General features: G+C 38.3%; 1 protein-coding gene across 1 annotated transcript in view; it reads right to left on the reverse strand.

Moving 5' to 3' along the window:
* Window positions 1-1,810: 1,810 nt before the first annotated feature.
* LOC143245848 (dual specificity protein phosphatase 22-B-like) overlaps window positions 1,811-26,150 on the reverse strand; it is a 34,866-nt gene continuing 10,526 nt past the window's right edge. The window contains exons 2-6 of the mRNA XM_076492102.1: window positions 22,407-22,512; window positions 21,039-21,154; window positions 8,533-8,657; window positions 6,501-6,672; window positions 1,811-3,584 (exon numbers count right to left, since the gene is read on the reverse strand). Of these exons, the coding sequence (XP_076348217.1) occupies window positions 3,390-3,584; window positions 6,501-6,672; window positions 8,533-8,657; window positions 21,039-21,154; window positions 22,407-22,512 (714 nt within the window). The 3' untranslated portion in view covers window positions 1,811-3,389. The remainder of the gene's footprint in view (window positions 3,585-6,500; window positions 6,673-8,532; window positions 8,658-21,038; window positions 21,155-22,406; window positions 22,513-26,150) is intronic.

Consider the following 26,150-nt stretch of genomic DNA (forward strand, 5'->3'; position numbering starts at 1 on the left):
TACAGTGTACAGGAGGTGAATATGAATGACAATTATAAACAATGTTGAAAGTGACACCCGTTGGCATCAATTCAGGCATGGATCCTTCTTATTTTGTTTCTAAACACCGCTATCAGTTGCTGGTTTGAAATAAATTGAATGAATGCTGTTATCGCTGATTACAAAAGTGCACAGTAACTTTCTGAACACCTTGTATTATTTTAGAATAGTAAGACTGCATTGTGGCATATTCATTGTTTTATGAAACAAGGCTTAGTTATTATTATTTTAGAATAGTAAGGCTGCATTGTGGCATATTCGTTGTTTTATGAAACAAGGCTTAATTACTATTATTTTAGAATAGTAAGGCTGCATTGTGGCATATTCGTTGTTTTATGAAACAAGGCTTAATTACTATTATTTTAGAATTGTAAGGCTGCATTGTGGCATATTCATTGTTTTATGAAATAAGGCTTAGTTATTATTATTTTAGAATAGTAAGGCTGCATTGTGGCATATTCGTTGTTTTATGAAACAAGGCTTAATTACTATTATTTAGAATAGTAAGGCTGCATTGTGGCATATTTGTTGTTTTATGAAATAAGGCTTAATTACTATTATTTAGAATAGTAAGGCTGCATTGTTGCATATTTGTTGTTTTATGTAATATCGCAGAATCTAAGATTTCGCGCATAGAACCTGCCCTGTAATACATTGCATATTATGTACATGCACTATAATATCGTTTCCTCCAGTGGCACAGTAGTGTGTCTGCGGACTCATGCTGCTAGAAGCTTCGTTTTGATACCCGTGTTGGGCAGAGCACAAATAGCTCATCGTATAGCTTTGTGCTTAATTATAAAACAAAAAACCTTTTTTTTAAGAAACTGGTTTACAGCACGAACACAGTTGCTTTGTTTACGTATTTAACATGGATTTTCTCACGTTGTTTGCTTTCAAGAAAACTCGAATCGCAGGACTCAAGATTGACACCACTTCTTGAGGGTTTTCTCGTTTGTCACGTGGTTATTGTATATCATCTCGTTTGTTTTATTCTTGCCTGTGTTCAAGCGCAAAGCTATACTGTGGATGCCGGTATAGAACTTCAATTTTAGCGTTTAACGCCAGCAAGCTAATGGGGAAGAGATTTTTTATGCGTTGAAAACTTTTGTGAAAGAGTGGACTTTTTTTAGAGTAAAAAGAGGAAACCGCTAGTGTTTTATATTATAAAGTCGACGATTTTGTTTCCTGGAATTAAAGCAAAACCATCAAATATTGATACCTTTATAAAAGTATGAAAAATATTTTCAAACGCGACGTGTTCTGTGCATTAACTCTGGCAGTGTAATAGCTGTCAGTCACGCAAAACGGTGAAGAAAGTGTGTCACGTGATTATACTTCCGCATTAAAAAAAACCGTAAAGATAAAAGTGGATTAAAGTAGGTGAATTATAACAAACAGAACTGATGGAAAATGTAGAAAAATAACTAAACCAATCTTGTAACTAATCACTAGGACGTGCAGCGGTGGTAGAAATGACACAAGGAATAACTGATAGTAACAAATGTGCGCAGGTTCGCTATATGGTAAAGCTCTGGATTTTGACACTGACGAATCGATACCGTAAAATTCACAGGCATATATGACGTCACTAGTCAAGGAAAGTTGAAAACGTTATTTGCTTTTAATCGAGTCTTTGTTAAATAATCATAAACAGGACTTTTCGGTGGTGATTTTAACTTAATCTCATGAGTGCAGACAAACTGCAGCGTTCTCAGTAGAGAAAACAGGTAAAACGTCCCAACTTAGAGAAGAGATGATACACAACAAAGGTTTTAGAAAGACGTAAATTGAAAACAATACATGTGTTTGTGCAAATAAAATATAAACGTTGACTCAATAGTAGAGATAAAAAATGTCAGGTCTTTTGAACAGAGCGTCTTGAATTGTTTAATAGATGATTTTATAGATGAAGATAAACAGAAAGGAAGTTTAGAAACACTTGAAGTTAACTGTCTTTAGTTTTGAATTGATAGACTAGCTTGATGGAAGGTACCTAGTCAAAAAGCTCCAATCATTTACTCTTGGTCTACTCTAATCGAAGAGTAGAATTTAACTGCTACTTTTATAACGCACTTACAGCTCTAAAGTATGGACCACCGAAAGCGAATCTTTATGGTCTGACACGCCAAACACTGGGCTACAACCCAGCCATTTTCTATAGTAATAAACAACGAAACAGAAAATTAACACATGTTATTATTTCGCATCAGATATTTGTGGTTTTACAAAAGCCTTTATAGTTTAACTTCGGAATCTTGCAGCTATCTCAAATTAAAACTTAACCTAAGCCTAAACCTAGGCCTTTTACAAGTGAACTGCTCAAACACTATACTTTTTTAAGCAGAATCTATGAAAACAAACTGACAAGTTTTACTTTGCATTGTCAGGTCTACGAGGAAAAGGAACAGGTCTTTTTTTAAAATAACTGCATTTCACATAAAACAAAAATCTCAAGTCATAGTTTTCTAAGTTTATCCAGCGCGAGCTAAATCATATATATTAGCATGTGGACAGTTTCTTCTTTTGTGACACACCATTTGCATAATATGTTTCATAAGGAATTGATATAGAACTAACATTAAAGGTATGACAGGCTTAACAACAACTCATCCTGTAGGCATTCTCGCAGATTTATGGTTTGGATTCTCATCTCATGGCTTGCCTACAAAATATTCGATTACTTGCATGTAAAGTTGAAATGAAAATATTAAGTACCATTGTATTCTCGAGTACATTTAAAATGCTATGATGGAATCATTGTCTCTTTGCGCTTGAAACAGAATTGAATTGTTCGTACCTTCAAGTGTTGTGTGTTGAGTGGAGGGTATATTAGCGACGTGTAACCCTAATTAGGGTAAGCAATAAGCCTAAAACCTCAGAATTTCTCAAGTTGCACTTTAAATAATCTCGTGGATAAATTTGTCTTAGTGTACGAAATCACAACTAAAAAATGTAATTTCTTGGTCTAACCCTAATTAGGATTAGCATTAAGGCTGTGCCTAAAACCTCAGTTGTTTTCAGTTGTCCTTTAATAAGATTCTTAAAGAAAATTCCTATGTTAATATACGTTTTACAGCTAAACTTTAAATCTAAATTAATGTAAGAGGAACACTGAAAGCCTAAATTTTAAATTAGTGCCTCTAAAGGAGTTAATGTTAATAAATGTGAGAAGCAACTGACAATCTTGTGAATCGTAGTGTTAAACGATAAATTACTATTCGTTCACACTAATAATAACTGATTAATGGTTAGCGAGTGTCAAGAAAGATGTTTTACACAATAAAAGCCACCGTGTGAATAACATAACCACTCAAAACGAAACTGGAAATAGTTCAAAGAGCTCCGCGTTAGGAGGGACGAACATTTTCCTGTCCAGGAGTTCGGTGTTTTCGAGAGTGTGCGGTGGGGTCACTCCGACGTATTTCTGGACAGGGTTCCAGTGGGCGGATGCTGTTGTGGTAGGCCACTAGTAATTTCTGACATTCATTCTCATCACTCCCGAGGTTATAATTAGGATATTTTTGTTGAAGTCGCTTTCTTTCCTGCAAAATAAAACTTAGAAATGTACATATAGTTATGTTTTAAATGTATTTATGTATATAGTTTGTTTTCTGTTGTTGTTTGTTTTGAAATTCGCATAAAGCTACTCGAGGGCTATCTGAGCTAGCCGTTCCTAATTTATCAGTGTAAGACTAGAGGGAAGGCAGCTAGACATCATCATCCACCATTATAACGTCCCCACGGATGAAAGGGCGAGCATGCTTGGTGCGACCGGGATTCGAACCCGCGACCTTCGGATTATGAGTGGAATGTCTTGGCACACTTGGCCATGCTGGGCCTATGTATCTAATAACATATCATGTTATTTATTTTAAATCCGGTAAGATACATTACCAAGACTTTGATAAAGTAAAACATGCAATTTGTATGTTGGAGAAAAGCAGGTCGTTCGTATATTTTTCTTTCCCATCATTTAGGTCCAGCATGACCAGGTGGGTTAAGGCGAGCGACTCGTAATCTGAGGGTCGCGGGTTCGCATCCCCGTCGTACCAAACATGTCTTTTCAGCCATGGGGCGTTACAATGTGACGGTCAATTCCACTATTCGTTGGTAAAAGAGTAGCCCAAAAGTTGGCAGATAGTCATTACCACCCACTGCCATTACCAAAACAAACAAACACCTCATTTATTAATCTGAGAGTCGCGGGTTAGAATTCCCGTCGCATCAAACATGCCTTTTCAGCCGTTGGAGTGTGTATAATGTGACGATCAATCCCACTATTCGTTAGTAAAAGAGTAGCTCAAGAGCTGGCGGTGGGTGGTGATGACTAGCTGCCTTCCCTCCAGTCTGACACTGCTAAATAAAGGGACGACTAGTGCAGGTAGCCCTCGAGTAGCTTTGTGCGAAATTATAAAACAAACAAACAAACACCTCATTTAACTCTCTCACTTTTCTCTTTGCAAGAAATATATAATTAAATATATAATTAAACTGTGTCGTGCAGTCATTTATTATTAAAAATGTGACTCGAACTGTGAATAATTCTTAAATGTTCTTGGAAGAAGTTTTATTTCTTCCAATGAAATCTCAACATTTGTAACTCGCATGATCGAGAACTTAAAATATATATATATATGTATATTATTTTAGAAAATGGTAAAAGGGCTAAATAATTTTCCCAATTGTTTATGTTTACCGAGCCACGCATTATTTTCAGAAACAGTTATGTCTTTAAACGCTTTTTAAGGTGCGCTCTCTCCGACGAGGGAATCGAACTCCCATTTGAGCTTTATAAGCACGAGCCAAATAACTGGTGGCTTTTAAAACTAGAATAATTACGTTTTTCTTTCTTGTTCTATATCTATCTTTAGAAAAAACGTGGTTTCATCAACAATTACATACTGCCTAAACTTTCCTTGCTTTATACTAAAACATCACTTTTGAGCTGCCATAAACTGTATTAATGGAGGTCACCAAAGGTCAAAATGTACGATAATCTTCCAAAATGTTTTAGGCTATACTCAAGGTTACTAGCCTTAAAGCTATGTTTTAAATTACGTTGTATTTTTACTAACAGAATTGAAGTAAGAGATTTACGGGTTTATAGATGGTGTTAAAATGTAACTTTTTTACCGACTGTTGTTAAACTTTAGCATGTTTGAGAGTTCTGATTCTTTGTATAGTTAGATCTGTCTTTCTGGTTTTGTATTATTTACTACGAATAAGAAACCATATAGTTGTTTAGCTAGATTTATCTGTTGTCACACGAAAGCATTTCCAACCAAAATAAATTTGTTCTGAAGTTTCCTGATAGTCGTTAGATGGCAGTAGTTACCCTATGGAGAACCACTGATTGTTTGTAAGACGAGCCTGATCATCCTGTCATGTAACAAAACATATTTAGAGGGGTCAAAACACGTTCTTCTATCCCCAAAGGTGGGAATCGATTATGAAAGTCAGTAGTCCAACCATATAAAATTAAGTGGTATACTATATTTGTATAAATGAAAATAAGTAATTACTACAACACGTATAACATTTTAATGTGTATCCGTGTGTTACATTTTGTCACTTAACTCATTCTTTCATTCATTCAAACAAAGGGGTGAGCGAAAAATCATATTTATTAACGAAGATGTGGGTGTGGGTGGCAAATGTTTGGGAAACTTTGAACTATCTAACAGTGTCATATTCACCTATAAGAATGAGATATTGTATTAATTTATTCGACCCAATGACAGAGCGGAATGTCTGGACTTACAATTCTAGAAACTGGGTTTCGATACCCGTGATTGTATAGATTTGTGATTAATTACGACCAAACTTATGAGCTGCCGAATATTACATCATAACACATTACATTTGCTTCTAAGCCATATTTTTATACTGCGTAAAAGTGATTTTTATTTTTTATTCGCTTACATACTCTTATAATGCACTATATGACCCTAATGGCATGGCCGAGTGCTTAAGGCACTCGATTCCTAGTCTGAGGGTGGCAGATTCGAATCCCCGTCACAACAAACATGCTAGCCATTTCAGCCGTGGAGACTTTATAATGTGACGGTAAATCCCACTCTTCGATGATAAAAGAGTTTTCCAAGAGTTGGTGGTGGGCAATAATGACTAGCTGCCTTCCCTAATGTCTTACACTGCACGTAGCTCGTGTAGTTTTGCGCGAAATTCAAAACAAACCAATCGTTTAAATACTAAAGTATTGCAAAGTCGTTTGTTTTAAAATAAAATTTGACATTCGTCGAGATAATATTGTTTAAATAAACCGTGTAGAAATTGCGTGTCATTCTATTTCTATCATTGAACTGTCACGTTGCTGAAGTAATTTCGACAGTTTAACAAGGACTAACTGTGTTCCTTCTCAGTGTTTTGTTACATTTTATGGTTGTGAACGTTTATTTGACGAAATATTTTCAACTGACAAATGACAAGCTTCCACTTACCACTTTCAGTCTACGTTGTTCAAAGTCATGTAGTTGTTTCTGGAACCCGAAATTGGGATTAGCGATGCTTCTAGCTCCACGGACAGACTTCAGAGCGTCCTTGTGGTTCAGTGAGGTCACGGACATGACGTAAGCTGCGGCAATGGTCACGCTACGAGACACTCCTGCAAGACTACAAATAATATTACATACATACATTTACACTACGAAACACCAATGGCTTACAACCCTAACGGAGGATAGTGCAGATAGCTTGTTGTGTTGTTTTGTGCGGTATAAATGAGGTATTAGTTTTATGAGATGTAGCTGTGATAATAAATAAAGGATCAAATCTCAATTTCAATCAGTTAATATTAACCTATTTGATCACATCAGTCACGAATATGAACCCAGTAATTAGCGGAGCTTATAAAATATCCTTTTGTTACATCGTTGTCCATAAATATCAATATATTATTTTATCAGTTGGGTGTCTTTATTGTTATCGACATTTTCGGCCGTAAACCCAATAATGTCACGAGATACTGCCAACCTAGGATATTTAGGTTAGTTCTGAATCTACATAGTAAGTTCAAAATACAAACAATCGTAATAATAAAAGTACAGTTTGTTTGTTTTTAATTTCGCACAAAGCTACTCGAGGGCTATCTGCGCTAGCCGTCCCTAATTTAGCAGTATAAGACTAGAGGGAAGTCAGCTAGTCATCACCAGCCACCGACAACTCTTGGGCTACTCTTTTACCAACGAATAGTGGGATTGACCGTCACATTATAACGCCCCACGGCTGAAAGGGCGAGCATGTTTGACGCGACGGAGTTGCGAACCCGCGACCCTCAGATTACGAGTCGAATGCCTTAACACGCTTGGCCATTCCGGCCCAAAAGTACAGTCACAAAAAATAAGTCAGTAAACATATGTCGTTGATGAAATTAATAACAAAGAAAGTAATAACTTACTTATGAAACACAGTAAGTGTGAAGATGAACGTCCATATTTTGAATATTCCAGAAAACAACATTGTGTTCCCCGATTTCTCATCATGTGTATAAAACAGTTAACTAAGATAAGAAGTTATTTGATGAATAAGGTAACACTGATTATATAGTTTGCATATCATTCTGACAGTAGAACATAATGTTAAATTGTTTTAATATGTATATATATTTATTACACTTCAAACTATTAATGAATTGTACACTTACAGACAGCCAGACACACGTTTTATAAACATTTTGTTCCAATTTACCGGTAAGAACGTATTACTTACTCTCAGAATACCTTGTTTATATATAACCACTACAACAACAGGTTTAGATGTCGAAATGTGTTACATTATCAGACAATCACCACAATTATTTAAATAACTTTGGGTTTATTGTTATTCAGTAAGACATACACAATCGGCTGTCTGCTCTACGTGGCCCAGCATGGCCAGGTAGGTTAAGGCGTTCGACTCTAATTTGAGGGTCGCGGGTTCCACTCCCGGTCGCACCAAACATGCTCGCCCTTTCAGCCGTGGGGCGTTATAATGCGACGGTCAATTCGTTGGTAAGAGAGTAGCCCAAGAGTTGGTGGTGGGTGGTGATGACTAGCTGCCTTCCTTCTAGTCTTACACTGCTAAATTAAGGACGGCTAGCACAGATAACTCTCGAGTAGCTTTGTGCGAAATTCAAAACAAAACAACTTCTCTCTGGCCATCGGTGGTATCGAAACCAGATTTGTAGCGTCTTGATCTCGTACACTTACCGCTAAGGAGGCTATGGAATGATATGGTAATTAGTACTTCTAAGTATTATACTTATCTAAGTAGAAGTGGTTACTTAGATTTAATGACAACTTTACTCACCAGTGAACATATACTTATCTAAGTAGAAGTGGTTACTTAGATTTAATGACAACTTTACTCACCAGTGAACATATACTTATCTAAGTAGAAGTGGTGACTTAGATTTAATGACAACTTTACTCACCAGTGAACATATACTTATCTAAGTAGAAGTGGTTACTTAGATTTAACGACAACTTTACTCACCAGTGAACAAGTACGTTACCTCCATTTAAACGAGCGTTGTGGATGAAATCGTTGCATCGTGAGAAGAACTGGTTTATATTTTGATTCGGCGTATCAGATGCTATAATACACAAGTATTCTTTGTCCTGTATAAATACAAATGCGTTATTACAAAGTATAAATGACAAAAACATAAACAAGTAAACATGTTAAAGTCAACTGCCCTAACTCGCGAACAGTGCGTTGTATTATGTTTAAATATTTTATGGACTTGAAAGGCCCGGCATGGACGAGTGTGTTAAGACGTTCGACTCGTAATCCGAGGGTCGCGGGATCGAATCCCGGTCGTACCAAACATGCTCGCCCTTTCAGCCGTGGGGCGTTATAACGTTACGGTCAATCTCGCTATTGGCGGTGGGTGGTGATGACTAGCTGCCTTCCCTCTAGTCTCACACTGCTAAATTAGAGACGGCTAGCGCAGATAGCCCTCGTGTAGCTTTGCGCGAAATTAAAAAAAAAAAAAGATTTGAAAATAAACAGAACGAATTATATTAGCTGGTGTTGTCCAATAAGAAATGTGCTATTTCTCTACAGATCTATCGACCAATCATTACAAGAGCTGGCAAACTCACAGCTAGTTTCTGTGTCTGGCCACGCGGCTATGGCACTCGACTCGCGTTCCGAGGGTCGTGAATTCAAATCTCAATATCGCCAAACATGCTCACCGTTTCAGCTATTAGTCTATGAGTGCGTTATAATGTTACGGTCATCCCACTGTTCTTTGGTAAAAAAAGTAGCCCGAGAGCTGGCTGTGGGGAGTAATGACTCTAGTCTTACACTACTAACTTAGGACGGCTCGTACGAAATTCAAACTCTCTCTACTTATTAACTTATGTGTTTTAAACAAAAAATGAGATCAATATAAGATAACAAGACTAACTGGTAATTGTGGAACTTCCGAGAAACGTTTCTTTCATTGTGAAAACAAAAAACTCTCACTGGACAAGGTGGATATTAGGAAACATTGTTTATCTAGCTCTCTAACACTGTTCAGGCGATCGGTATACTGGTCAGCATTCTCTATCATTAGCAAATAAAATATCCCGTCACGGAACAAGTTATTTTCAGTTTATAGGGTGGTCCGCGGTATATTGTAAAAATTATAGAACACAAAGATTACTAGTTATTTAAATAATAATATTGAAGAAATTGTTACGTGACGTGTGAGGCGTCAATAGAGGTTTTAAGATACATATAAATCAAAAAACAGTGAAATCTTTAGATTGAGAATATGTTTCGTGACGTAATATATCTATTTTTTTTTGTTATTAAACTTGATATAAAATGACATATTCACGTCTTGAGATTTCAGTTTAATGTACTTCTCACACGGAATGTCAAATCACCAACTTTACTAAAGTAAGAAAAACAAAGAAAGAACTTGGTATACGTGGGAGAACGTAAAGTACACCCGTAATATTTAGTTTATTATTAAGTTGAAGAATGGCTGCTCACGTCATGGAATATTGTATTTGGTGTATAGGGTGGTCCGTAGGTACAATTTTAAATACATGAACATTCTTATTGGGACGAAAAGATAGGTAGGTTTAAAAAGAGGCCCTTAAAGGATTTTAACAAACACACAGACGCAGAATAGTTGAGTCAATTGTTTATTGTAGTGTGGTTGTTGGATCTTTATATGTAACATAAATAAATATTTCAAACAGATTACAGTGTTGTTAGCTATTTACAAAAATAGGCAAATTACCTTTAGTTAAAACAGATTAAATACTTTGGCTAAAATAGAAAAGAAGCGAAGACAAGAAACTCATCACACGTGCACCGCACAAAACAATATATCTGTACAACAGGTGTCGCAGTCAAACACAGAACAACATTAACACACCAAGAACTCTGTTTACATAACCAATCTCTTCACACACCAAGAACTGTGTATGTTTATATAACCAGTTTCTTCACACACCAAGAACTGTGTATGTTTATATAACCAGTTTCTTCACACACCAAGAGCTGTGTATGTTTATATAACCAATCTCTTCACACACCAAGAACTGTGTATGTTTACATAACCAATCTCTTCACACACCAAGAACTGTGTATGTTTACATAACCAATCTCTTCACACACCAAGAACTGTGTATGTTTATATAACCAATCTCTTCACACACTAAGAACTGTGTATGTTTACATAACCAATACCTTCACACACCAAGAACTGTGTATGTTTACATAACCAATCTCTTCACACACCAAGAACTGTGCATGTTTATATAACCAACCCCTTCACACACTAAGAACTGTGTATGTTTATATAACCAATCTCTTCACACACCAAGAACTGTGTATGTTTACATAACCAATCTCTTCACACACCAAGAACTGTGTATGTTTATGTAACCAATCTCTTCACACACTAAGAACTGTGTATGTTTACATAACCAATACCTTCACACATCAAGAACTCCGTGTATGTTTACATAACCAGTATCTTCCCACACCAAGAACTCCGTGTATGTTTATATAATTCATCTCATGTCTTTACCTTACAATGCAGATAGAATAATCGGTGTTTGTCCTGTAAAAGTGAGTTTTTCTAGAACCAACAAATTCTACGCTGTTGGACTTTATGATTACAACCAACACATTGGATTTACAATTGGATCTAACTTGTGATCCTTCACTTCGCCATTTTACCTTCACCAGTTCTACCAGAAATTAACAACCCACGAACTGTTAATCAGAAACCCCTTTGTTAGTAGAGTTATTAAAACCCACTTTAATCAAACGTAATATTCACAAGAGGGCCAAGAGAAAACTAACGTTCGTGAACACCCCAGCTGGGGAGGATCTTCTTAACTAAACACCAATCACGAATGAAAAATTATAATTAAAGAAGTCACATACACACAGGTTATACAGTCGGATTGACCCACAGTGATGTCGCACAATTGTCCGTTGGTAGGCCAGTGCATCTGACGCTTTCATGGAGACTGAATTTAAATGTTAATTGTTTAGTCATTGTGCAGCAAGTGATGTTGTGCCACATATAGTCATTGTGTAGCACGCAATGTTGTGCAACATATAGTGATTGTCTAGCACGCTATGTTGTGCCACATATAGTGATTGTGTAGCATGTGATGTTGTGCCACATATACTCATTGTGTAGCACGTATTGTCGTGCCACATATAATCATTGTGTAGAACGCGATGTTGTGAAACATATAGTCATTGTGTAGCACGTGACGTTGTGCCACATATAGTCATTGTGTAGCACGCGATGTTGTGCCACATATAGTCATTGTGCAGCACACGATCTTGTGCCACATATAGTCATTGTGTAGCACGTGACGTTGTGCCACATATAGTCATTGTGTAGCACGTGATGTTGTGCCACATATAGTCATTGTGTAGCATGTGATGTTGTGCCACATATAGTCATTGTGTAGCACGTGACGTTGTGCCACATATAGTCATTGTGTAGCACGTGATGTTGTGCCAAATATAGTCATTGTGTAGCACGTGATGTTGTGCCACATATGGTCAATATGTAGCAGGCGATGTTGTGCCACATATAGTCAATGTGTAGCAGGCGATGTTGTGCCACATATAGTCAATGTGTAGCAGGCGATGTTGTGCCACATATATAGTCATTGTGTAACACGCGATGTTGTGCCACATATAGTGAATGTGTAACAGGCGATGTTGTGCCACATATAGTTATTGTGCAGCACGTGATGTTGTGCCACATATAGTTATTGTGCAGCACGCGATGTTGTGCCACATATAGTCATTGTGTAGCACGCTATCTTGTGCCACATATAGTCATTGTGTAGCACGCTATCTTGTACCACATATAGTCAATGTGTAGCACGTGATGTTGTGCCACATATTGTCATTTTGTAGCACGCGATGTTGTGCCACATATAGTCATTGTGTAGCACGCTATGTTGTACCACATATTGTCATTTTGTAGCACGCGATGTTGTACCACATATAGTTATTGTGCAGCACGTGATGTTGTGCCACATATAGTCATTGTGTAGCACACGATGTTGTGCCACATATAGTGGATGTGTAGCAGGCGATGTTGTGCCACATATAGTCATTGTGTAGCAGGCGATGTTGTGCCACATATAGTTATTGTGCAGCACGTGACGTTGTGCCACATATAGTCATTGTGTAGCACGTGACGTTGTGCCACATATAGTCATTGTGTAGCACGCGATGTTGTGCCACATATAGTCATTGTGTAGCACGCGATGTTGTGCCACATATAATCAATGTGTAGCACGTGATGTTGTGCCACATATAGTCAATGATTAGCAGGCAATGTTGAGCCACATATAGTTATTGTGCAGCACGCGATGTTGTGCCACATATAGTCATTGTGCAGCAAGCGATGTTGAGCCACATATAGTCAATGTGTAGCACGTGATGTTGTGCCACATATAGTCATTGTGTAGCAGCACGCTATGTTGTACCACATATTGTCATTTTGTAGCACGCGATGTTGTACCACATATAGTTATTGTGCAGCACGTGATGTTGTGCCACATATAGTCATTGTGTAGCACGTGACGTTGTGCCACATATAGTCATTGTGTAGCACGCGATGTTGTGCCACATATAGTCATTGTGTAGCAGGCGAAGTTGTGCCACATATAGTTATTGTGCAGCACGTGACGTTGTGCCACATATAGTCATTGTGTAGCACGTGACGTTGTGCCACATATAGTCATTGTGTAGCACGTGACGTTGTGCGACATATAGTCATTGTGTAGCACGCGATGTTGTGCCACATATAGTCATTGTGTAGCACGCGATGTTGTGCCACATATAATCAATGTGTAGCACGTGATGTTGTGCCACATATAGTCAATGATTAGCAGGCGATGTTGAGCCACATATAGTTATTGTGCAGCACGCGATGTTGTGCCACATATAGTCATTGTGCAGCACGCGATGTTGAGCCACATATAGTCATTGTGTAGCACGTGATGTTGTGCCACATATAGTCAATGATTAGCAAACGATGTTGTGCCACATATATAGTTATTGTGTAGCACGCTATGTTGTACCACATATTGTCATTTTGTAGCACGCGATGTTGTACCACATATAGTTATTGTGCAGCACGTGATGTTGTGCCACATATAGTCATTGTGTAGCACGTGACGTTGTGCCACATATAGTCATTGTGTAGCACGCGATGTTGTGCCACATATAGTCATTGTGTAGCAGGCGAAGTTGTGCCACATATAGTTATTGTGCAGCACGTGACGTTGTGCCACATATATAGTCATTGTGTAGCACGTGACGTTGTGCCACATATAGTCATTGTGTAGCACGCGATGTTGTGCCACATATAGTCATTGTGTAGCACGCGATGTTGTGCCACATATAATCAATGTGTAGCACGTGATGTTGTGCCACATATAGTCAATGATTAGCAGGCGATGTTGAGCCACATATAGTTATTGTGCAGCACGCGATGTTGTGCCACATATAGTCATTGTGCAGCACGCGATGTTGAGCCACATATAGTCATTGTGTAGCACGTGATGTTGTGCCACATATAGTCAATGATTAGCAAACGATGTTGTGCCACATATAGTTATTGTGCAGCACGTGATGTTGTGCCACATATAGTCATTGTGCAGCACGCGATGTTAAACCACATATAGTCATTGTGCAGCACGCGATGTTGAGCCACATATAGTCATTGTGTAGCACGCGATGTTGTGCCACATATAGTTATTGTGTAGCACGTGATGTTGTTCAACATATAGTCAATGTGTAGCACGTGATATTGTGCCACATATAGTCAATGATTAGCAGACGATGTTGTGCCACATATAGTTATTGTGCAGCACGTGATGTTGTGCCACATATAGTCATTGTGCAGCACGCGATGTTAAACCACATATAGTCATTGTGCAGCACGCGATGTTGAGCCACATATAGTCATTGTGTAGCACGCAATGTTGTGCCACATATAGTTATTGTGCAGCACGTGATGTTGTGCCACATATAGTCATTGTGTAGCACGCGATGTTGTGCCACATATATTTATTGTGTAGCACGCGATGTTGTGCCACATATATTTATTGTGCAGCACGCGATGTTGAGCCACATATAGTCATTGTGTAGCACGCAATGTTGTGCCACATATAGTTATTGTGTAGCACGTGATGTTGTGCAACATATAGTCATTTTTTACCTCCATCCACCCCAGGATCCCTAAGGTTGAAAGTTGGATAAGAGAAAGATTAAATACTTTACTTACACATAGTTGGATAAGAGATTAAATACTTACTTAGAAATAGTTGGATAAGAGATTAAATACTTTACTTACAAATAGTTGGATAAGAGAAAGATTAAATACTTTACTTACAAATAGTTGCATAAGAAGAAGATTAAATACTTTACTTACAAATAGTTGGATAAGAGAAAGATTAAATACTTTACTTACAAATAGTTGGATAAGAGGAAGATTAAATACTTTACTTACAAATAGTTGGATAAGAGAAAAATTAAATACTTTACTTACAAATAGTTGGATAAGAGATTAAATACTTTACTTACAAATAGTTGGATAAGAGAAAGATTAAATACTTTACTTACAAATAGTTGGATAAGAGAAAGATTAAATACTTTACTTACAAATAGTTAGATAAGAGAAAGATTAAATACTTTACTTACAAATAGTTGGATAAGAGATTAAATACTTTACTTACAAATAGTTGGATAAGAGAAAGATTAAATACTTTACTTACAAATAGTTGGATAAGAGGAAGATTAAATACTTTACTTACAAATAGTTAGATAAGAGAAAGATTAAATACTTTACTTACAAATAATTGGATAAGAGATTAAATACTTTACTTACAAATAGTTGGATAAGAGAAAGATTAAATACTTTACTTACAAATAGTTGGATAAGAGGAAGATTAAATACTTTACTTACAAATAGTTGGATAAGAGAAAGATTAAATACTTTACTTACAAATAGTTGGATAAGAGAAAGATTAAATACTTTACTTACAAATAGTTGGATAAGAGATTAAATACTTTACTTACAAATAGTTGGATAAGAGAAAGATTAAATACTTTACTTAGAAATAGTTGGATAAGAGAAAGATTAAATACTTTACTTACAAATAGTTGGATAAGAGGAAGATTAAATACTTTACTTACAAATAGTTGGATAAGAGGAAGATTAAATATTTTACTTACAAATAGTTGGATAAGAGATTAAATACTTTACGATTACTTACAAATATTCTTTAAAGGTATGCGTCATCACTTTTCACGTGTTCTGTCGTTCAGAAGTTCAACTGGGTCTGTGTACAAGTTGTATTCAACCATTGTATTGAAATTATTTTGACGAATGTTTTGTAGAACTACAAGTTAAGGAAACATTTCTAACCAATCGATATTTTCACTAAGTAACGACAATCGCTTTGGTATAAGATATTTCATTCTTGCTCGGGTGAACAAGTGATACGGATTTATAATTATCGGTCTTTCGTTATGACCAGAACATTTGGACTGGTCTCCCCGCACATACAGCGGTAAGTCTACGGATTTACAACGCTAAAATCAGGAGTTCGATTCCCTTCGGTCGGCTCAGCAGATAGCCTAATGTGACTTTGCTGAAAGAAAGCACACAAACACACATTTGGACTGGATTCGAAAACCGTCATTTTAATAATAGCTGAAGCGACCTCTGTTAGCAACGTTAACACTAACTGCTTCCACAATAGAAGTTCCCAGGTTGTCAACGGGCTTTCGTAACAGTATAATTAAATACAAAATGTTTCTCAGTTAGAAGCACGTGCTGGAATAATGTTGATGTACCAGGAACAACAGCTGTTGAGTTTCACGTTGAATAAAAGCAACATTGTTAAATATTGATCAGAATCAAGTTACGTCGTTAGAAGTTACAAACAGAATCAATAGAATTGTACTGTTAGCTAGTCTGTATTAATTATATTATAAAATTCTTTGTAATATAGAAGATAAAATTTTAATTTATCAAATTCATGAACAATAACGTGTTTTCGATCAATCTCAAGCACTTCTTTGTTTGTTTTGTTAATAAAACTAACTACACAATGGGCCATCTGTGCTGTGCTCAGCACGGTATCGAAACCCGAGTTTTAGCATTATAAGCTTTAAGACTTCAGAGGTGAGGATGTGGTCGACAGAATCGGTTACGGAAGTCCGGCTCGTGTGGTCACTTGATTTATTTCGAATTTCGCGCAAAGCTACATTACAGCTATCCGTACCAGACGTCCCTAAATTTAGCAGTGAAAGACCAGAGCGAAACTGGTAAGCACTACCCACCACCAAGTCTTGTACTGACAAATAACGTGATTGACTGTCACATTATAGTGCCCTTATGGCTATATGTGCAGTGATGGGGATTCGAACCCACAATCCTCAGATTACGTGTAGAGCGCCGACTAACGACCAAGCCATATAGTCACTCACTCAGGCGATTGTAGGACAAGAGTAAATCATTCAGCTGCGATTTGAAATTTTCGTTGTTACTGCAGGTGATAAAGTTACTTAATACGTAAAACATTAATGTTTTGTATTTAGAAACTTGGTACTTGAAACATACTATTGTCTAAACTTGTTTCACTGGTCTGAGGTGATAATAAGATAACTTTGGCGCCTCGTGCCTACTTGCCAACATACGCATAAAGGTCACTTCATTTCGGTTATGGATAAATCGGAAACTTTGATAATAAAATAGGGGCGTTACTTTGTTCTGAACGTTAACCACAGGGAGCGTTACTTTGTTCCGAACGTTCCATCCTAAGTTAACCACAGGGCGTTACGTTGTTCCAAACGTTCCATCTTAAGTTAACCACAGGGGCGTTACTTTGTTCTGAACGTTCCATCCTTAGTTAACCACAGAGGGCGTTACTTTGTTCCGAACGTTCCATCCTTAGTTAACTACAGGGGATGTTACTTTGTTCCGAACGTTCCATCCTTAGTTAACCACAGAGGGCGTCACTTTGTTCCGAACGTTCCATCCTAAGTTAACCACAGGGGCGTTACTTTGTTCTGAACGTTCCATCCTTAGTTAACCACAGAGGGCGTTACTTTGTTCTGAACGTTCCATCCTTAGTTAACCACAGAGGGCGTTACTTTGTTCCGAACGTTCCATCCTTAGTTAACTACAGGGGTGTTACTTTGTTCCAAACGTTCCATCCTTAGTTAACCACAGAGGGCGTCACTTTGTTCCGAACGTTCCATCCTAAGTTAACCACAGGGGCGTTACTTTGTTCTGAACGTTCCATCCTAAGTTAACCACAGGGGCGTTACTTTGTTCCGAACGTTCCATCCTAAGCTAACCACAGGGGCGTTACTTTGTTCCGTACGTTTCATCCTAAGTTAACCACAAATTTGGGAAACATAGTACCCTCCTTGTCTACGGGTTTGATTTTTAAATTATTATTCTAATATGGCAGCACAAGCGCTGATTCAAACAATTTGCTAGTAATTAATAAGATTAAACGTTGTTCTGTTGTTTTAATATCAACTTTCAGTTTGTTTTTATATTTCACTGTTAACCACCAGAGGGAAGCCAGCTGGTCGTCACCATCCATCGCCAACTCTTGGGCTATTCTTTAACTAAGGAATAGTGGGGTTGGCCGTCACATATAATACCCCATGGCTGAAAAGACGAAGATGTTTGATGAGACATGGATTCGAACTCTCGACCCTCAGATTGCGAGTGGCTAAAACGACCAGCTGTTTAAATAATAACTTCAATATTAAAATATAGTATGAATAAGATGGTAAATTACGATATAATATTCAAGTTTTAATAATCACACAGTGGTTTATTTATGTCGTGCCCATAACAGGTATAGAATCCCCGAATTTCGCGTTATAAGCTTTCAAGGTTATCATTAAGCCACTAGGCGGAGACGTTTTCATATATTAAAATATGCTAAAATTATTACATGTCGAAAACTATTTGTCCGGTTGGAAAAAGTTCTACTAAAATAATTTCATTATTTTAATTTTCTCCCAACCTGGCATTACTGTTCATTTCTTCAGTTTCTGTTTTTTTAACAATGTCGGTTGGGCTGTTTCCGAATTTCGCGCAAAGCTGCACAAGGGCTATCTGCGCTAGCCGTCTCTAATTTATCAGTGTAAGACTAGAGGAAAGGCAGCTGGTCATCACCATCCACCGCCAACTCTTGGACTACTCTTTTACCAACGAATAATGGGATTGACTGTCACATTATAACGCTTCCGCAGCTGAAAAGGTGAGCACGTTTAATATGATGGAGATTCGAACCCGTGATCCTCAGATTACGAGTCTTGGTCATGCTGGAAATTCAGGGCTGATGATGTTTACATCATCCATCATCCATCTCTAACAACTCCTTAAAGACAGATGACTGGAAGAGCAGGAAATATACTGGACATCCTATATAAAACAAACACCTACAAGACGCACATAATGTAGCAAGCCCTCCGATACGAAAGCGACAAACCTACGACATTCTGGTTCTATTTTTAAACATGGCTCGTTGCTAAGCATTTATAAATAGTATTGTCTTTTGCTTGTCAGGTAAGTTTCTTCCGAATATGAGTGTAGAAGATGCGTATTGTTATAAAAACAAAAAACAACAGGAATCTTCATCAGGAAGATGTTAAGATATCCCCTTCATCAATAAATAGGGGGGGATATTAAGGTGCTGTTGTCCAAAGTGCAGTACCCCTCTTTAAAGCGTTATTTGTATAGGTATCAAATCACGTGACATCTGCCTGTATATATTTTGTGTCGTGATGTTTTATAGCTCCAAATTTAGTACGGCCATTGGATTTAGGGTAAGTTTAGAGAGGCAGTCACACGGTTTGAAAAATAACTGCTAAAAACATTTAAATTTTGTCAAAAGTCGCCGTGACTTTTGCGAGCATGTAGCCGAAATCTATTATTAAGCAGAGATCAGGAAGGAACCCAGTAGTTACATATTGTCTTATATTGGTGCTAAAGTAATAATTAGTAATTAATCGATTTATATCGGATTAATCCATTTAAAATATATGAATCTTTTTTATTTTTAAATTTTTGTTTCTTTATTGCTAAGCTACACGAGGGCTATCTGCACTTTACATTGTTAATTTTGAACTGATAAACAACTAATCGACACCATTAAGCGCCATCTTTAAGGATACTCTTGTCCAACCAAATAATGAGATTTGACCGCCACTCTTATAACGCACAGCCATTGGGACAAACGGTAAAATATAATTTTATTCTTTGCTTTCTTTTCCTTGTTGTTAACAAATATATTTTCCAACGTTTATGTGTCTCTCACTGGATCAAACCTTCACAACAACTGGTGAAAATGTCACTGTGTTATTTGCACCTGTTCTCTTTTATTTCTCTGCCACTTGACTCCAATTTCAGTTCTCTCTAATGTAATCTACTGTTTATCCTGACTCAAATGGGCTCAATTTATCTTTACTCCAATGTCCAAGCTGTAGTGACCATCACTCCAGTTATTGAACTCCGTTTATTTAGAATTCTTTTCTGTAACCACATCAGTTTGTGGAGTCCGACTTGGTTACTTGAAACCACAACATCCGTTACTAGTATATTAACGTATTAGCAACATTAACTGTCAAATCCTGGTTGATGGACAAGTGACTAATATGGATTTATTAGAATTCCCACCTGTAGGTTAAAATTACGTTGTTACCCACTGTAACAGAGTAAAGATGGCTGCTGTAACTTAAAGTGTCCAATCAACATTTTTATGTGAGTGAGGAACACAGACAAACAAATATTTTCTGATCAATGAATTTTTTGTTCACTGTGGTATCTATTCATCTTTAATTATAGTAATCTTATTTATATCATTCAGTTTGGAGTATTACAGGTTTTACATTAAAAAATTACAGCGATGTTTATCTTACCTGATTGGTTTTGTTTTGAATTTCGTGCAAAGCTACACGAGAGCTATCTGCGCTAGCCATCTCTGATTTAGCAACTAGTCATCGCCAACTCTCAGGCTACTTTTTTTTTTATCAACGAATAGTGAGCTTGACCGTCACTTTATAACCTGCAAGGCTGAAAAGCCGAGCATGTTTGGTGTGACGGGGATTCGAACCCGCGACCCTCAGATTTCGAGTCGAATGTCTTAACCACCTGGCCATGCCGGGTCTATTTTACCGGATTTTTTATTTGTTTTTTGCAAATGAAACTACAACTCAGTATCGCATACAATGAAATAGAATATGCGTATTTACACTACTGTTACTGACAAAGGTAAGTCTACGGATTTACAACGCCAAAGTTAGGGGTTCGATTCCCGCGGTGGATAGAGCAGCTAGCCTAGCTATAAGACAAATGATACAACTCCGTTTTCTAATTCATTTTTTTAACATTCAGTTAAATGCTTAGAAGTATTCCAGTTTAGAAATTGTTAAGTTACGATTAGGTGGTCGTCAAAAAACAACAGAAATCTGACCTTATGAATAGCCTTAGCATTGTCGTGGATGGACAGGACGTGGGTGATGTTATTGGCCACAAGCTGGTTCTCGTCTTTGGAGTCCCGGAAGTTTCCACGTATAAGCCCGGAATAATCTGTATAAAAGGTCAAGCTGACGTCATCAGGACGTTTGAGCATAAATAAAACAACGTCATCATTTTCAAATTACTGAGAGTAACTTAAAGGTAGAGATCTAACGTTAACTTGAGTATAAATAACAGACTTAGGTGGACTTGTATGTCCGTCATATTTTCACGCATGGCTACTTTAGGGCTATCTGCGTCAGCCATTCATACCTCAGAATAGAGGGGTTAGAGGGAAGAAAACTTGTACACACCACCAACAGCCAACTCTTAGGGTACTCTTTACTGACGAATAGTGAGATTGATCGTAACATTATAACATACCCATAGCTGAAAGGCAAGCCGAACATCCTAAGCCATCACACTTATGGATCTCTGATAAGCCGGTATGAAATTCATAAATTTTGTTAGCAAATTATAAATTATTTTGTGGTTTGTTTTGAATTTCGCACAAAGCTACTCGAGGGCTATCTGCGCTAGCCGTCCCTAATTTAGCAGTGTAAGACTAGAGGGAAGACAGCTAGTCATCACCATCCACTGCCAACTATTGGGCTACTCTTTTATCAATGAATAGTGAAATTGACCGTCACATTATAACGCCCCACGGCTGAAAAGGCGAGCATGCTTGGTGTGACGGAGATTATAAATTATACGTTTTTACATATCCACGATATTATCTACAGGTCGTGATCCCTTCTCGTGTACAAAGTTCTAGAACGTCCTACATTTTATGTATAACCGGTTTTATACTTTTATATAAATTGTGTTTTCTTATAGCAAAGCCACGTTTTGCTATCTGATATGTCCACCGAGGGGAATCGAACCCTAATTTTAACACTGTAAATCCGTAGTTTACCGCTATATCAGCGGGAAACATTTTAAATAGTTTAATGGCTTAAACATAAGCGTCGTAATTTCGTTTTATCACTATTAAAGAAATAGATGCAAGAAGAGATTCGAACCACAGTAAATGGTTCGAATTTATTTCAGAACTGTTTGGTTCTGGATCACTTTGTAGAATTGTTCTACAGTGATGAGGTAGGACATCTTTATGGTTAATAAAACTTGTAAAGTGTGATCTGGTTTGTATGAACACATTAAGGTTGAGACTCGTCGTAACACTAAAGAAACTGACCAGGGTCCTTGATCATTCTGGATCTGAGAAGGTTTTCTGAGTTTCCAAAGTAAAGTTTGACGTTATCCAATTGACTGATCTTGTATAATGTGATATTAAATCGCTATATTTACTTTATGTCTTGTCTACCTGCTATTGTCTGGTGCTTCCTTCTTTCTTCTCTACCTGTTATTGTCTGGTGCTTCCTTCTGTCTTGTCTACCTGTTATTGTCTGGTTGGCTTCCTTCTGTCTTGTCTACCTGTTATTGTCTGGTGCTTCCTTCTGTCTTGTCTACCTGTTATTGTCTGGTTGCTTCCTTCTGTCTTGTCTACCTGCTATTGTCTGGTTGCTTCCTTCTGTCTTGTCTACCTGTTATTGTCTGGTGCTTCCTTCTTTCTTGTCTACCTGTTATTGTCTGGTGCTTCCTTCTGTCTTGTCTACCTGCTATTGTCTGGTGCTTCCTTCTGTCTTGTCTACCTGTTGTTGTCTGGTTGCTTCCTTCTTTCTTGTTTACCTGCTATTGTCTGGTTGCTTCCTTCTGTCTTATCTACCTGTTATTGTCTGGTTGCTTCCTTCTGTCTTGTCTACCTGTTGTTGTGTGGTGCTTCCTTCTTTCTTGTCTACCTGTTGTTGTCTGGTTGCTTCCTTCTGTCTTGTCTACCTGTTATTCTCTGGTTGCTTCCTTCTGTCTTGTCTACCTGCTATTGTCTGGTTGCTTCCTTCTGTCTTGTCTACCTGTTATTGTCTGATGCTTCCTTCTGTCTTGTCTACCTGTTATTGTCTGGTGCTTCCTTCTGTTCGGTTCCCCTCGGTGAGCTCAGCAGATAGCCCAACGTGGCTTTGCTATAACAAAACAAACAAACAAACAAAAGCTTCCTTCTGTCTTGTCTACCTGCTATTGTCAGGTTGCTTCCTTCTGTCTTGTCTACCTGTTATTGTCTGGTTGCTTCCTTCTTTCTTGTCTACCTGTTATTGTCTGGTGCTTCCTTCTGTCTTGTCTACCTGCTATTGTCTGGTGCTTCCTTCTGTCTTGTCTACCTGTTATTGTCTGGTGCTTCCTTCTTTCTTGTTTACCTGCTATTGTCTGGTGCTTCCTTCTGTCTTATCTACCTGTTATTGTCTGGTTGCTTCCTTCTGTCTTGTCTACCTGTTATTGTGTGGTGCTTCCTTCTTTCTTGTCTACCTGTTATTGTCTGGTGCTTCCTTCTGTCTTGTCTACCTGTTATTGTCTGATGCTTCCTTCTGTCTTGTCTACCTGTTATTGTCTGGTGCTTCCTTCTGTTCGGTTCCCCTCGGTGAGCTCAGCAGATAGCCCAACGTGGCTTTGCTATAACAAAACAAACAAACAAACAAAAGCTTCCTTCTGTCTTGTCTACCTGCTATTGTCTGGTGCTTCCTTCTGTCTTGTCTACCTGCTATTGTGTGGAGCTTCCTTCTGTCTTGTCTACCTGTTATTGTGTGGTTGCTACCTTCTGTCTTGTCTACCTGTTGTTGTCTGGTGCTTCCTTCTGTCTTGTCTACCTATTATTGTGTGTGGTGCTTCCTTCTTTCTTGTCTACCTGTTATTGTCTGATGCTTCCTTCTGTCTTGTCTACCTGCTATTGTCTGGTGCTTCCTTCTGTCTTGTCTACCTGTTATTGTCTGATGGTTCCTTCTGTCTTGTCTACCTGCTATTGTCTGGTGCTTCCTTCTGTCTTGTCTACCTGTTATTGTCTGGTTGCTTCCTTCTGTCTTGTCTACCTGTTATTCTCTGGTGCTTCCTTCTGTCTTGTCTACCTGCTATTGTCTGGCTTCCTTCTGTCTTGTCTACCTGTTATTGTCTGATGCTTCCTTCTGTCTTGTCTACCTGTTATTGTCTGGTGCTTCCTTCTGTTCGGTTCCCCTCGGTGAGCTCAGCAGATAGCCCAACAGTGGCTTTGCTATAACAAAACAAACAAACAAACAAACAAAAGCTTCCTTCTGTCTTGTCTACCTGCTATTGTCTGGTGCTTCCTTCTGTCTTGTCTACCTGTTATTGTGTGGTGCTTCCTTCTGTCTTGTCTACCTGTTGTTGTCTGGTGCTTCCTTCTGTCTTGTCTACCTATTATTGTGTGGTGCTTCCTTCTTTCTTGTCTACCTGTTATTGTCTGGTTGCTTCCTTCTGTCTTGTCTACCTGCTATTGTCTGGTGCTTCCTTCTGTCTTGTCTACCTGTTATTGTCTGATGGTTCCTTTTGTCTTGTCTACCTGTTATTGTCTGGTGCTTCCTTCTGTTCGGTTCCCCTCGGTGAGCTCAGCAGATAGCCGACGTGGCTTTGCTATAACAAAACAAACAAACAAACAAACAAACAAAAGCTTCCTTCTGTCTTGTCTACCTGCTATTGTCTGGAGCTTCCTTCTGTCTTGTCTACCTGCTATTGTCTGGGCTTCCTTCTGTCTTGTCTACCTGTTATTGTCTGGTGCTTCCTTCTTTCTTGTCTACCTGTTGTTGTCTGGTTGCTTCCTTCTGTCTTGTCTACCTGGTATTGTCTGGTTGCTTCCTTCTGTCTTGTCTACCTGTTATTGTCTGGTTGCTTCCTTCTGTCTTGTTTACCTGCTATTGTCTGGTGCTTCCTTCTGTCTTGTCTACCTGTTATTGTGTGGTTGCTTCCTTCTGTCTTGTCTACCTGTTATTGTCTGGTGCTTCCTTCTGTCTTGTCTACCTGCTATTGTCTGGTGCTTCCTTCTGTCTTGTCTACCTGTTATTGTCTGGTGCTTTCTTCTGTCTTGTCTACCTGTTATTTTCCGGTGCTTCCTTCTGTCTTGTTTACCTGCTATTGTCTGGTTGCTTCCTTCTGTCCTGTTTACCTGTTATTGTCTGGTGCTTCCTTCTGTCTTGTCTACCTGTTATTGTCTGGTGCTTCCTTCTGTTCGGTTCCCCTCGGTGAGCTCAGCAGATAGCCCGACGTGGCTTTGCTATAAGAAAACAAACAAACAAACAAAAGCTTCCTTCTGTCTTGTCTACCTGCTATTGTATGGTTGCTTCCTTCTGTCTTGTCTACCTGTTATTGTCTGGTGCTTCCTTCTGTCTTGTCTACCTGCTATTGTCTGGTTGCTTCCTTCGGTCTTGTCTACCTGTTGTTGTCTGGTGCTTCCTTCTGTCTTGTCTACCTGTTATTGTCTGGCGCTTCCTTCTGTCTTGTTTACCTGTTATTGTCTGGTGCTTCCTTCTGTCTTGTCTACCTGTTATTGTCTGGTGCTTCCTTCTGTCTTGTCTACCTGTTATTGTCTGGCGCTTCCTTCTGTCTTGTCTACCTGTTGTTGTCTGGTTGCTTTCTTCTGTCTTGTCTCACCTGCTATTGTCTGGTTGCTTCCTTCTGTCTTGTCTACCTGCTATTGTCTGGTTGCTTCCTTCTATCTTGTCTACCTGTTATTGTCTGGTTGCTTCCTTCTGTCTTGTCTACCTGTTATTGTCTGGTTGCTTCCTTCTTTCTTATCTATCTGTTATTGTCTGGTTGCTTCCTTCTGTCTTGTCTACCTGTTATTGTCTGGTTGCTTCCTTCTGTCTTGTTTACCTGTTATTGTCTGGTTGCTTCCTTCTGTCTTGTCTACCTGCTATTGTCTGGTGCTTCCTTCTGTCTTGTCTACCTGTTATTGTTTGGTTGCTTTCTTCTGTCTTGTCTACCTGTTATTGTCTGGTGCTTCCTTCTTTCTTATCTATCTGTTATTGTCTGGCTTGCTTCCTTCTGTCTTGTCTACCTGTTATTGTCTGGTTGCTTCCTTCTGTCTTGTCTACCTGTTATTGTCTGGTTGCTTCCTTCTGTCTTGTCTACCTGCTATTGTCTGGTGCTTCCTTCTGTCTTGTCACCTGTTATTGTCTGGTGCTTCCTTCTTTCTTGTCTACCTGTTATTGTCTGGTGGTTCCTTCTTTCTTGT

This window comes from Tachypleus tridentatus, chromosome 3 (assembly GCF_004210375.1).
Source record: "Tachypleus tridentatus isolate NWPU-2018 chromosome 3, ASM421037v1, whole genome shotgun sequence".
In the NCBI taxonomy this organism is placed as follows: Eukaryota; Metazoa; Arthropoda; class Merostomata; order Xiphosura; family Limulidae; genus Tachypleus; species Tachypleus tridentatus.